This window comes from Gopherus flavomarginatus, chromosome 14 (assembly GCF_025201925.1).
Source record: "Gopherus flavomarginatus isolate rGopFla2 chromosome 14, rGopFla2.mat.asm, whole genome shotgun sequence".
NCBI lineage: Eukaryota > Metazoa > Chordata > Testudines > Testudinidae > Gopherus > Gopherus flavomarginatus.
In genome coordinates, this window is record NC_066630.1 from 44,573,191 (window position 1) to 44,586,431 (window position 13,241).

Here is a 13,241-nt window from a genome sequence, read left to right on the forward strand (position 1 = left end):
CCGGGGCAGGCTGGGAGGTGTAGTTCCGGGCTCTCCCGGGAGCGGAAGTGATGTCAGCGAGGGAGCGGAGCCGGAGCGCGAACGCGCGCGGGGAGGTGGGATTCTGCCTAGCTCGTGCGGGGCCGTTGGAGCTCTGGGCATGCGCAGATCGCGGCGGGAGAGACCTTCATTAACCCTCCTGTGCCCGGCCCCAGCTTCCGCCTGCGCTGCGGAGCTGCAGCCTCTAGGTACCGGAGCGAGCCCGGGGGGCGGGGGTGGGCGGTGACTCTGCCCCAGTGTCCGGGCGGGGGGACCCGGCATCTCGCAGCGCCGGGGTCTGCTCCCTGGGGCCCCACTGGGGTCCCTGCGTGGGGCCGGGGGGGGACGCGGGACAGGGGCGGGTGGGAAGTGTCGGTGCAGCCCGGACATGGCCGGGGGCGGGGGGGGAGAGCCGGTGACCCCCGAGGAGCGGGGAGAGAAAGGGGGGGCTGAGATCCCCTCGGATTTACCGCTGCCCCCCCCCCCCCGTGGGGCCCCCCGTCCTGGCCCCTTTCTCTCTAGAGAGTGTCAGGGCCTCTAACCCCCCCAGACGGCAAAGTTCGTTGTCTGACCGCGAGAGAGACAGGCAACACCAGCAAGGTCCGATCGACAGCTCTTTATTGACAAGTGCACGCATCAACATAGAGCAGCTCGTCTCCGGAGAGAACCAGCCCGCTCTTTACAGCTTAGTATGAGCCTATATAGACAGTTCTGTCGCGTCATAAATTATTCACTGGAGCAACCCACCCCCTTCTTCTAACAACTAGAAACTAGACACTTTCAGTATACATGTTTTACAGCATTAGGTGATTAACAATATCTTAGCAAGCACCAGAAGTTAGGAATGTAGGGGAGTTAAAACAGACAGAGAACTGAACCAAGGAGTGAAAACAGGGAGGCTGGGATTTCTTATCAGTTCTTCAGAGGAACTGCTCCTAACACAGCACATCTGGTACTATACCAGGAATGCAGCCCCTCCCTTATCTCACTTTTTTCCAGCGCTTGTGAGACATGCTGCTGCTGCTTCTCAGTGTTTTCCACTCAGGAATTACCCAAAAACCTCTGTTAGCCTGACTTTGGTCAGGTTGGCATACCTGGTTTTGTCTGCTATATCTTTATTCAGGCCTAACAAGAGCAACATCCAAGGTGACCTCCCTGCCCCCAAATCCCTGAGAAGTTCCCTGTTCCCCTCCCCCGATTGTGCCCCATTTTCTCTCCATTTCACCAGTGTCCAGCTCTCACTGTGGCTGGTGGGGGTTCGGGGGGGGGGGGGGCTATCTGGGTCCCTGGCCAGGGACTCTGGGGACTGGGTGCCAGGGAAGATCTGGCAGACCCTGACTGGGGTTGTGGGGGTGTCTGGGATCCCTGGCTGTGGGCTCTGGGCGCTCGGCGGTGTCTGGGGGCTGCTGCTAACCATGATCCTGCTCCCTGATCAGTTTCTGCCAGAATCCTGGCTCCAAGCACTGCCAGGCAGCCCCCAGCCAGGCCACTCACCCTGATAACTTCATATCCACTTATCAAACACTGTGAGGTGAAAGCACACATCTTTCTTTTCTCCTCTTTTGAAAACTAGGGAATATTCATGCCCCACTCCCCGCAAGTCGTTGCCCTAGATCTGGGGGGTGAGGGAGGTGGAAGGGGGTTCAGCACTGCCGCACAGTGGTTTCTTCCAAGGCATTCTGGACTCGTTCTTTCTGAACTTTGGTTTCATTGAGAACATTGTTAATCAGAGTCAGCGCATGGAAAGACAAGGAATGGCTCCAGATGCACAGTGGGGCAAACGAGATTAGCAATTCTCCCTGTGAGGAGGGGCTCTCATTAACTGCTCTCCCCAGAGAGCTAAAGGAGGGAAGCTGCTCAAATGTTCTGTCCCTCTCTGCTCAGGGTATTGGGGTTCAGCTTCCTGGGTCAGACGCTGCAGCCTCCATTGTGATCCGGGAGACCAGGCTTAGCAGCTGCTGCCCCCCCAGTGGGGTTCTGTGCTGGGATGTGATCTTAATTAAAACTTCTTCTCTGCCCAGCCCAGGTGATGACTTTCTCCAGCTGGTACTAGCCCCTTGGGGCAGACCTGGGCCCTGTTAATACAAATTCTGAGCCAGAGTCTCCAGGTAACTAAAAGACCTCTGGGAAAGCGCTGGGGACTAGCAAGAAAGTGTCTCTACACAAACAGCCTCTCCTCCCATTAGCAATTGCCAGGAGAAAATTCAGCCCAGGGAGAACAAAGCCCCCAGGAATGGGACTTTCCCAGCCAGAGGAGCAGGGAGAGAGGACAGGGGAAGGAGAGACTGAAAGGCGCAGTGGGAGAAATGAGAGAGGGGAGAGATTTCCAGCTGTCTAGTCCACCCAGACACAGGTATTGCAGCATCCCTGGGCAGAACCACTCTCTAGTGAACAAGAAGCTCAGACAGAGGAAAGCTAGTTCTTGATTCCGTATTCCCCCTGCTGGGGTGTGACTGCCGTGGGGCTGGTGTCCGAGGGAATCCCCCACAGTGACTCCTTTCGTTCTGTTCTTTTCTAGCCTTGTATTCAGAGACTGTTATGGGATGTGGAGGGGAGAAGGGATGTTAAAAATGTGTCTGTGGGCTTAGCCTGGCAGGAGGGGCCAGGTCTACACTGTAATAAAGAGATCAAGCATTTTCCCCGGATGGCAGATTCTAGGATGTCTGTCTGCAGGGACAGGGCCTTGGAGAATCATCCTGTGAAATTAACTAAAGCCTGTTCTGTAACCCCCACAACTGCCCTTCTCACCCTTCCAGGCTGCAGAATGATGTCCATGTTTCGCTCCAGCTCATCCCGTCCTCCCATGACACAGGGAAGAGAAATGGCTCCAGAGGAGCCTGTTCAGGTAGGGATAATCGGGGGGTTGCTGGTGGGTTCCTGCAGGAGAGAGAGAGACAGCAAATACAGCGGAGATGGGAAAGTTTGCACAGTCTGGGTTGGAGGTTGGAGCGGGGCAGGAAATGCACAGGGTGGAGAAAGGGAGGAAGACAGGATGTGACAAACCTGCTGCGAGTTGTTCAATAAGGAGCCTAGATTCTAGGAACAGACCCATAGGGTTTGGAGGTGGAAATGCCCTAATTTGTTAAACAGAAAATAACCCACCTACACGGAGCTAGGAAAACTGACCAGACTGCCAGTGCTGGAGTCTGACCCGACTAAGCAGTGGCTCCTGTGAGATATGAAGGAGGCACCCATGAGTCAGGCTTGGGGGAGATTCCCCTCCCCTCGTATCCAGCACCTCACAATGGGGAGGGTGGTGTGCTTCCTACCAGGGAGTTCTCCTTTGACCTGGCTAGAGGCTCCACCTCCTCTTTTAGTCTGTGGCTAGCAGGTGTGTGATGGATCTGCTGGGAGAGACAAGGGGCTCTCGCTTCATCTCGTCGCCCTGGTGCAGGGATAGGCAACCTATGGCACGCTGCCGAAGGTGGCACGTGAGCTGATTTTCAGTGGCACTCACACTGCCTGGGTCCTGGCCACGGGTCCGGGAGGCTCTGCATTTTAATTTAATTTTAAAAGAAGCTGCTTAAACATTTTAAAAACCTTATTACATACAACAGTAGTTTAGCTATATATTATAGACTTATAGAAAGAGACCTTCTAAAAGTCTTAAAAAGTATTACTGGCATGCAAAACCTTAAATCAGAGTGAATAAATGAAGACTCAGCACACCATTTCTGAAAGGTTGCCGACCCCTGCCCTGGTGTTTCCTGGATGCTCTGAGCAGGGTGGGGGTTGGACTCTGTTGACTGCAATCCACCCAGAGCTTCCCTTTGATGGGCTTCTCTGCTCCACAAATAGTGTGGCTGTGAGTGGGGCAGAAGGTACTAAGTGTTGGACTCTTGCTCTTTCAGAGGCCAGTGACCTTTGAGGAGGTGGCTTTGTATTTCACCAGGGAAGAGTGGGCTCTGCCAGACCCTGTCCAGAGAGCTCTCTGCAGAGACGTCATGCAGCAGAACTATGAGAATATGACCTCACTGGGTAAGGATTTCAATCCCCTCCCTTCTTGGTAGGGGAAATTAAGAGCGAAGGTTCATGCCAGCCCCACAATGCTACTTCTACTCTGTCCTTTTCAGCATCACCCCAATATGCCAGTGACACAGAGGACCCTCCCCTCCCCCACGCTGCAGAACACTTTGGGAACAGAGCACAGGAGTAGTATTGCACAGTATCAAATAGCTCGTGTTTGCTCAAATAAAACGGGGGGTTAGGTTCAGCATAATGAACAGAAGGTTCCTACCCCTGTCCTTCTCTTCAAACACTGAGCCTACTGCCCCCAAACCAGAATGTGCTTGGGGTGTGAGAGGCAGGCTGCTGGAGTCAGAGCTGCTGGGTCAGGGTTACTTATCACACAGACACTCAGGGTATGGCTACACTTGCAGCAGTACAGCGCTAGGAGTTAAACCTGCCTTCGTACAGCTGAGTAGGGAAAGCGCTGCAGTCTGTCCACACGGACAGCTGACAGCGCACTGGTGTGGCCACAGTTGCAGCATTTGCAGCAGCATTGGGAGCGGTGCATTATGGGCAGCTATCCCAGCATTCAAGTGGCTGCAACGTGCTTTTCAAAAGGTGGGTGTGGTGGGGTGGAGTGTGACAGGGAGCATAGAGGGAGAGAGTGGGTTTTTGGAGTGCTGAGAGTGTCAGCATCCTGCCTTGCAAGTTCCGACCCCCCATCCCCACCCCTCACTCACTGAAAGCAAACAGCAGCTGTTTGATTTTTCTCACAGACCAGATAAGCAGCTGCTCACCAAAGTGGACCCCCCCACTTCCCTCCATGCTCCGCCTCTCTCTTCAAGCTAACATTAGCTGTGGGTGTTCCAAAGGGAGCCCCCCTGCCTCTCCCTACTCATTCACAGCAAACAGTAGCTGTGTTTGGTTTTTTGATAAGCAGCTCCCAGAGCCCAGAGTTCACAACAAAACAAGGAGAGGCTTCTTCACATAAAAGGATTATGGGGAGTTCTTCTTTGAGTGCTTGCTCATATCGATTCCAATTAGGTGTGTACACACGCCGCGTGCACGTTCGTCGGAAGATTTTTACCCTAGCAACACTCAGTGGGTCGGCTGGGTCGCCACCTGGAGTGGCGCCATTATGGCTCCGGATATATACCCCTGCTGACCCAACGGCCCCTCAGTTCCTTCTTACCGCTCATGATGGTCGTTGGGACTGTGGAGCGTGGCTTTGCTGATCTCCACTTCCCTAGCTTACTCGTTGTTCTTTACTGTTAATTGTCTTTATAGTTGGAGTTTTTACAGTTGTAGTTAGTGTTAATTGTTGTGTATATATATAGTTGTGGAGGGGGGATCGAGGATTAGCCCCTTTCCTCCACCCCAGTGCCAGGCTTATGCCCAGGTCACTGGGATTCAAACCGTGCTCGGCGTGCCAAAAGCCTATGCCAATAGGGGATCCCCACGACTGCTGCCTCAAGTGCCTAGGGGAATCCCGCCTTCCTGAAAAGTGCCGCATCTGTAAGTCATTTAAACCGAGGACGAAGAAGGAGCCGGACTTTAGACTGAAACAGCTCCTCGTGGAGGCGGCACTTAGCCCTGTGACATCGGTACCAAGTGCTCAACAGCCTGCATCTGTGAGGAACGCTCCTTTGGCTCCGGTACCGCGAAGGAGCCACGGCACTGACCCTTGCCGGCACCGATGTCTGCTCGGCACCGCTCCCTGTCCCTGCGGCCCAGGAAGCAACATAGCGCTCCAGCTGCTTCGGCACACAGAGGGAGGTCCCATCAACGAAGGATCGCTCAGCACCATCATCTGCCGTGGCGCCACCGCGTGAGGCACCGCAAGGTGTGGCACTGTTGATTCTGGTCCTGCAAGGGCTGTTGGGTCAGGTGCCCGAAAGCTCCCTGGCTCACGCTGTGGTCGAGCTCGCTCTCCCATCCACGCGAGAGACCTTCTCCACAGCGCAGGAGTTGATCGTGATGATGGAGACTGCGCTGCCTCAACCCCCACCACCGCCGGTGCGGGTCATCCAATCTATTGGCAAGCCTGCCTTGCTGAGGCTGCCCTCCGTGGGAGCAACCAAGAGGAATCGTTCAAGATCTCAGTCCTTCCGACGATCTTGGTCACGTCGCCGATCCCGGTCCCGATGCCGCTCGCAGTTCCACACCACTCTCTATCGCGGTACCGGTCGCACTCGCAGCACTGCTCAGCCTCCCGTTCGCCTGCCAGATACTCATGGTACCAATCCGACTCCCAGCACCGTTCACGGCACTGCACATCTCGCAGCCACTCCAGGCGAAGGGATTCGAGATCCCAGTCGACCTCCCGGCACTGCTTTGGTCGTAGGTCCCGGTCTCCCTCGCGGTACCGTTACAGCTCCCGGTACCGTCCTGGGAAAGACCAACCCGAGCCGTGGCTCCCTCTCAGGGTCTATCAGCACTGCCTTGGCCGTCGAGACACACCTCAGTGTCATCACAGGCTGGTAGCATTTCCTGTCCACAGGATCGTGACTCGGATGTCCCCAGCCATATGTTTCCTGAGAGCCAGAGCCACGAGCAAGGACCTCATCAGTGGTCTTTCTGGACACCGTGGGCATACCACCAAGCCCAAGGTGTTCCCTCAGTTGCACCACGGTCTGCCCCGTCAGAACACTGGACACCAGAGGCAACCGTAAGCCGCTCCCCCCCATGGGTATGGATGAGGCTTCAGTACCACCTGCAGACACCCAGGTCCCACCTGAGTCTGATGCCGCTCCTAAGAAGAGGAGCCCCCACAGGACCCTCTTCTCCCTGGTCTCACCTCTTCCTCCTCGCCAGACGAGGCTGTGGCAGGAACATCCTCCTCCGGCCCTCCCCCAATTGACCTAAGGGCACATCATGACCTCTTGAGACGGGTGGCGCAGAATATGAATCTGCAAGTGGAGGAGGTCCCTGAAATAGAGGACCCTGTAGTGGACATCCTATCTGCAGGCACACCTGCTAGAGTGGCCCAGCTGTTTATCTGCACTATTCAAGCAAATGCAGACACCATTTGGCAATCCCCAGCCTCGATCCCCCCCACAGTCAAGGGAGTAGAGAGAAAATACATGGTACCTTCCAAGGGATATGAGTATCTCTACATACACCCACATACTTGCTCCCTAGTAGTTCAATCAGTAAACGAGAGGGAGCGTCATGGCCAGCAAGCTCCTGCTCCCAAGTCCAAGGAGGCTAGGCGCATGGACCTCCTAGGCCGCAAAATATATTCAGCCGGGGGTGTCATAAACAGATAGTTAAGGGTTAATGTCTCTTTTACCTGTAAAGGGTTAACAAGCTCAGTGAACCTGGCTAACACCTGACCAGAGGAGCAATCAGGAGACAAGATACTTTCAAATCTCGGTGGAGGGAAGTCTTTGTTTGTGCTGCTTTCTTTTGTTCTCTGTTCTCTCTTGGATCTAAGAGGGACCAGACGTACATACAGGCTCTCCAATCTCTGAAACAACCTCTTCTGTTCAATTTAGTGAGTACCAGTTAGAAAGGCGGTTTAGTCTTTTGATTGTTTTCTTTATTTGCAAATGTGTATTTTGCTGGAAGGATTGTATCTCTGTTTGCTGCAACTTGTATTTGTGCTGGGAGGAGGATTCTCTCTAGTGTCTATAAGCTGAAAGACCCTGTAACATTTTCCATCTTGATTTTACAGAGATAATTTTACTTTTTTTCTTTCTTTAATTAAAAGCTTTTCCTTTTTAAGACCTTGATTGTTTGTTTTTTTTATTCTTGTGTAAGACCACAGGGAATGGGGTGTCTGGACTCACCAGGGAATTGGTGAGGAGAAAGGAGAGAAGGGGAGAGAGAGGTTCATTTCTCTCTGTGTTAGGATCACTGTCTCTGTCTCTCTCTCAGGGAGAGTCTGGGAGTGGTGGGGGGAAAAGAGGAGGGGGAAGGTGAATTTCCTGTTTGTTTTAGATTCACGGAGTTTGAATCTGTGTAGTCTCTCCAGGGTAACCCAGGGAGGGGAAGCCTGGGAGAGGGAACAGTGGGGGAAAGGGTTTATTTTCCTTGTGTTAAGATCCAAGGGGTTTGGGTCTTGGGGTCCCCAGGGAAGGATTTGGGGGTCAGAAAGTGTCCCAAAACACTATATTTTTGGGTGGTAGCAGCTCTATCATTTCTAAGCTAGTAATTAAGCTTAGAGGGCTTCATGCAGGTACCCCATTTTTTGGACACTAAGGTTCAGAGTGGGGATACTACCTTGACATGTTGGCATAGCGGTGGGATAAGCCAGTGAGGTTTTTATTTCTCTCCCTGCTAGCTATCTGCAGGCAGACTGAGAGGTTTGAGTTTAAAAGCAAAGCCAGTAGGATTTTTTTTTTCCTTTCTCTCTCCTTCTAGTTGTTAGGGAAGCAGGCTAGAGGGGACTGTGGACAAACCAAGCCAGGGGAAATTTTATTTTTTTCTCTCCTTTCTGGTTGCGCAGAAAGACTACCTGAAGGCAGAGGCATTAGGGTTTAACAAGGATCATTGTTAAACAAAGGGACTCCAGCTGTGAGTCAGCAAACACCAGCAAAACACATTTGCAAATGAAAGTGTTTTTTTTTTTTTGTTCTAACTTGTAGGGCAAAGGCTAGTTAGGAAGTGTTAAAAAAAAGTCTGTGTTGCCAAGCAACCCTGAGCTGCAGCATTCCAAACACTCAACAGCAGAGGGCACAACCAGCACAAAAAAAGCAGGAGCCATGAGTTCCAAGAAAGCCATTAGACAGGAACAAGCAAAGCTAGAAGCCATAGAAAGAGACAACGAACATAGAAGAAAGATGGAACTAATAAATGCAGAAACAGCCAGGGAAGAGGCAGGCCACAAAAGAGAGCAAGAAGCCAAAGAGGCGGACCACAAAAGAAAAATAGAGCTCCAAAGGGAGGCACGCCAGCAGGCCCTGGAATTAGAACAGCTAAGCAGAACACAGCCAATTCTAACAACTCTTCCCCAGTTACTGTTCCTCATCCCAAGAACTATCCCACCTACAAGGCAGGTGATGACACTGAGGCCTTCTTAGAAAATTTTGAAAGGGCCTGCCTTGGGTACAGCATCTCTGAAGACCAGTACATGGTAGAACTGAGGCCACAGCTCAGTGGACCCTTAGCAGACGTGGCGGCTGAAATGCCTAAGGAACACATGAACGATTATAAACTTTTTCAAAGCAAGGCCAGGATCAGAATGGGACTAACACTTGAGCATGCCCGTCGGCGGTTCAGAGCCCTAAGGCGGAAACCAGATTTGTCATTTCCCCGACACGCACACCACATTGGAAAGAATTGGGATGCCTGGATATCAGGAATAAAGGTTAAAACTCTAGAAGAGCTGTCCCTCCTGATGCAAATGGAGCAGTTCTTAGAGGGTGTTATTGAGGAAATAGAAAGGTACATCCTAGATGGGAAGCCCAAAACTGTAACTGAGGCGGGGGAGATTGGAGCCAGATGGGTGGAAGTGGCTGAAAAGAAAAAAGCTACTGTCAAGGGGAGCGAATACCACAGGGGGCATGCCGACAATAAACCCTATACCCGAGGGCAACCCAAAACCCCACCTACAACCCAAGGAAAGCCCCAGACACCCTATTGTCCCACCTCACCAGTCTCCAGTAACTCACCTCGGCCCAGTGACCAGTCAGCTGGGCGATGTTTTAAATGTAATGAACTGCGACATATAAAGGCCAACTGCCCCAAGAACCCCAAGCGAGTGCAGTTCATTACACCACCACCACACCAAAGATCCCCAGGCCCAGATGCCTCTCAAATACCCTCGGAGCAAAGGGAAATTTTGAGAGTGGGCGGAAAGAGGGTTACTGCGTGGAGAGACACGGGGGCACAAGTGTCAGCTATCCACCAATCCTTTGTGGACCCCAAATTCATCAACCCAAAGGCCCAAGTGACAATTTACTCCTTCATATATAAAGCTGTAGACTTACCTACAGCTGAACTGCCTGTCCAGTACAAAGGCTGGTCAGGAATGTGGACTTTTGCAGTCTATGACAATTATTCCATCCCCATGCTACTGGGGGAAGACTTGGCCAACCAGGTAAAGCAGGCCAAGAGGGTGGGAATGGTTACACACAGCCAAGCCAGGCAAGCTTCCAGACCCAGCTCTGTTCCTGGACCATCCACAAAGGCCCCGTCTGTGTTAGCAGAGACCCAGACAGAGGTAGTGGACCCGGATCCGCTGCCAATGACTGCAACATCCACAGTGCCTCCAGTCCCAGACCCGGAACTGGAAAAACAACCAGCACCAGAACTGTTGCCAGCACTGATGCCAGTGCTTGCAAACCCATCTTCAACCCCAACGCCAGAGGGCGCCAGCGAGCCTGAGCTGGCAGAAGCAGCAGACAACCATACCCAAGAGGCTCAGCCAGAGCCTGAAACACGACCTGGTGCACCAGCGGAGAGCGGTTCACCAGCAACGAAAACAATCCCATCACCTACATCGCCTCCAGAGGGACCAAGCCCAAGTCCATAGTCTAAGGAAGAGCTGGTGTCTCCAGCCTCAAGGGAACAGTTCCAGACTGAGCAGGAAGCAGATGACAGCCTTCAGAAAGCTTGAGCGGCATCACGGAGCACCCCACCACCTCTCAGCTCTTCCAACCGATCCCGGTTTGTTGTAGAACAAGGACTTTTATACAAGGAGACTCTTTCTGTTGGACACCAGAAAGACTGGCATCCGCAAAAACAGTTGGTGGTTCCAACTAAGTACCGGGGGAAGCTCTTAAGCTTAGCCCATGACCATCCCAGTGACCATGCTGGGGTGAACAGAACCAAAGACAGGTTGGGGAACTCCTTCCACTGGGAGGGGATGGGCAAGGATGTAGCCAAGTATGTCCGGTCTTGTGAGGTGTGCCAAAGAGTGGGAAAGCCCCAAGACCAGGTCAAGACCCCTCTCCAGCCACTCCCCATAATTGAGGTCCCATTTCAGCGAGTAGCTGTGGTCCTTTCCCAAAAAAGACCCCCGGAGGAAAGCAATACATACTGACTTTCGTGGACTTTGCTACCCGGTAGCCGGAAGCAGTAGCTCTAAGCAACACTAGGGCTAAAACGGTGTGCCAGGCCCTAACAGACATTTTTGCCAGGGTAAGTTGGCCCTCCGACATCCTTACAGATTCAAGGACTAATTTCCTGGCAGGAACCATGAAAGAACTGTGGGAAGCTCATGGGGTGAATCACTTGGTTGCTACCTCTTACCACCATCAAACCAATGGCCTGGTGGAAAGGTTTAATGGAACTTTGGGGGCCATGATAGTAAATTTGTCAGTGAACACTCCAATGATTGGGACCTAGTGTTACAGCAGTTGCTTTTTGCCTACAGGGCTGTACCACATCCCAGTTTAGGATTTGAACTTGTGTATGGCCACGAGGTTAAGGGGCCATTACAGTTGGTGAAGAAGCAGTGGGAGGGGTTTACACCTTCTCCAGGAACTAACATTCTAGACTTTGTAGGCAACCTACAAAGCACCTTCCAACACTCGTTAGCCCTTGCTAAAGAAAACCTAAAGGATGCTCAGAAAAAGACATACCAGAGAGCGTTCCTTCAAGGTAGAAGACCAGGTTATGGTCTTGATGGCGCAACGGGCCCATAAGATGGAAGCCTTATGGGAAGGGCCATTCACAGTCCAAGAGCGCCTGGGAGCTGTTAATTACCTCATAGCATTTCCCAATTCCTCCTTAAAGCCTAAAGTGTACCATGTTAATTCTCTCAAGCCCTTTTATTCCAGAGACTTACAGGTTTGTCAGTTTACAGCCTAGGGAGGAGATGATGCTGAGTGGCCTGAAGGTGTCTACTACGAAGGAAAAAGTGACGGTGGCGTGGAAGAGGTGACCCTCTCCACCACCTTGGAACGTCTGCAGCGGCAACAGATCAAGGAACTGTGCACTAGCTTTGCCCCATTGTTCTCAGCCACCCCAAGATGGACTGAACGGGCATACCACTCCATTGACACAGGTAATGCTCACCCAATTAGAACCCTACCCTACCGGGTGTCTCCTTATGCCCAAGCTGCTATAGAACGGGAGATCCAAAACATGCTACAGATGGGTATAATCCGCTCATCTACCAGTGCATGTGCATCTCCAGTGGTTCTGGTACCCAAACCAGATGGGGAAATACACTTTTGCATGGACTACTGTAAGCTAAATGCAGTAACTCGTCCAGACAACTATCTAATGCCACACACCGATGAGCTACTGGAGAAGTTGGGATGTACCCAGTTCATCTCTACAATAGACTTAACCAAGGGGTACTGGCAAGTGCCGCTAGATGAACCTGCCAAGGAAAGGTCAGCCTTCATCACCCATGCAGGGGTGTATGAATTTAATGTGCTTCCTTTTGGGCTGCAAAATGCACCCGCCACCTTCCAAGGACTTGTAGGTGGGCTCCTAGCAGGATTGGGAGAATATGCAGTTGCCTACCTCGATGATGTGGCCATTTTTTCTGATTCATGGGCCGAACACCTGGAAAAAGTCTTCGAGCGCATCAGGCAGGCAGGACTACCTGTTAAGGCCAAAAAGAGTCAAACAGGCCAAAACAGAGTGACTTACCTGGGACACCAGGTGGGTCGAGGAACCATAAACCCCCTACAGGCCATGGTGGATGCTATCCAAAAGTGGCCTGTCCCAAAGTCAAAGAAACAGGTCCAATCCTTCTTAGGCTTGGCCGAGTATAACAGGCGATTTGTACCACACTACAGCCAAATCACTGCCCCACTAACGGATCTGACCAAAAAGATCCAGCCGAATGCAGTTAAGTGGACTGATGAGTGTCAGAAGGTCTTTACCCAGCTTAAGGCGACCCTCATGTCTGACCCTGTGCTAAGGGCCCCGGACTTTGACAAACCATTCCTAGTAACCACAGATGCATCTGAGTTTGGTGTAGGAGCAGTTCTGATGCAGAAAGGACAGGATCACAACTTCCACCCCGCTGTGTTTCTCAGCAAGGAACTGTCTGAGAGGAAAAGCCACTGGTCAGTCAGTGAAAAGGAATGCTACGCCATTGTGTACGCCCTGGAAAAGCTACGCCCATACGTTTGGGGATGGCGCTTCCAGCTGCAAACCAACCATGCTGCACTAAAATGGCTTCATACTGCCAAGGGAAACAACAAAAAACTGCTTTGATGGAGTTTAGCTTTCCAAGATTTTGATTTTGAAATTCAACACATTTCAGGAGCTTCTAACAAAGTAGCTGATGCACTCTCCCATAAAAGTTTCCCAGTATCAACTGGTTAAAAATTGTTCTTAAGATGTGAAAAATCTTGTAATTTTACAGA

General features: G+C 52.0%; 1 protein-coding gene across 1 annotated transcript; it reads left to right on the forward strand.

Moving 5' to 3' along the window:
* Positions 1–113: 113 nt before the first annotated feature.
* LOC127034046 (zinc finger protein 558-like) lies at positions 114–13,233 on the forward strand. The gene is made up of 4 exons (XM_050922482.1): positions 114–227; positions 2,775–2,863; positions 3,870–3,996; positions 11,694–13,233. Exons 1-4 carry the CDS (start codon positions 140–142, stop codon positions 11,795–11,797), a joined length of 408 nt encoding a protein of 135 aa, XP_050778439.1. The 5' UTR covers positions 114–139; the 3' UTR covers positions 11,798–13,233.
* Positions 13,234–13,241: the final 8 nt, after the last annotated feature.

Bases quoted from the DNA above. Each gene is read 5' to 3' on its own strand.
- LOC127034046 (XM_050922482.1), top strand. From the start codon at position 140: ATGCGCAGATCGCGGCGGGAGAGACCTTCATTAACCCTCCTGTGCCCG. The intron at 228-2,774 runs GTACCGGAGCGA...TCACCCTTCCAG, and splicing joins TGCGGAGCTGCAGCCTCTAG to GCTGCAGAATGATGTCCATG. The intron at 2,864-3,869 runs GTAGGGATAATC...TTGCTCTTTCAG, and splicing joins CTCCAGAGGAGCCTGTTCAG to AGGCCAGTGACCTTTGAGGA.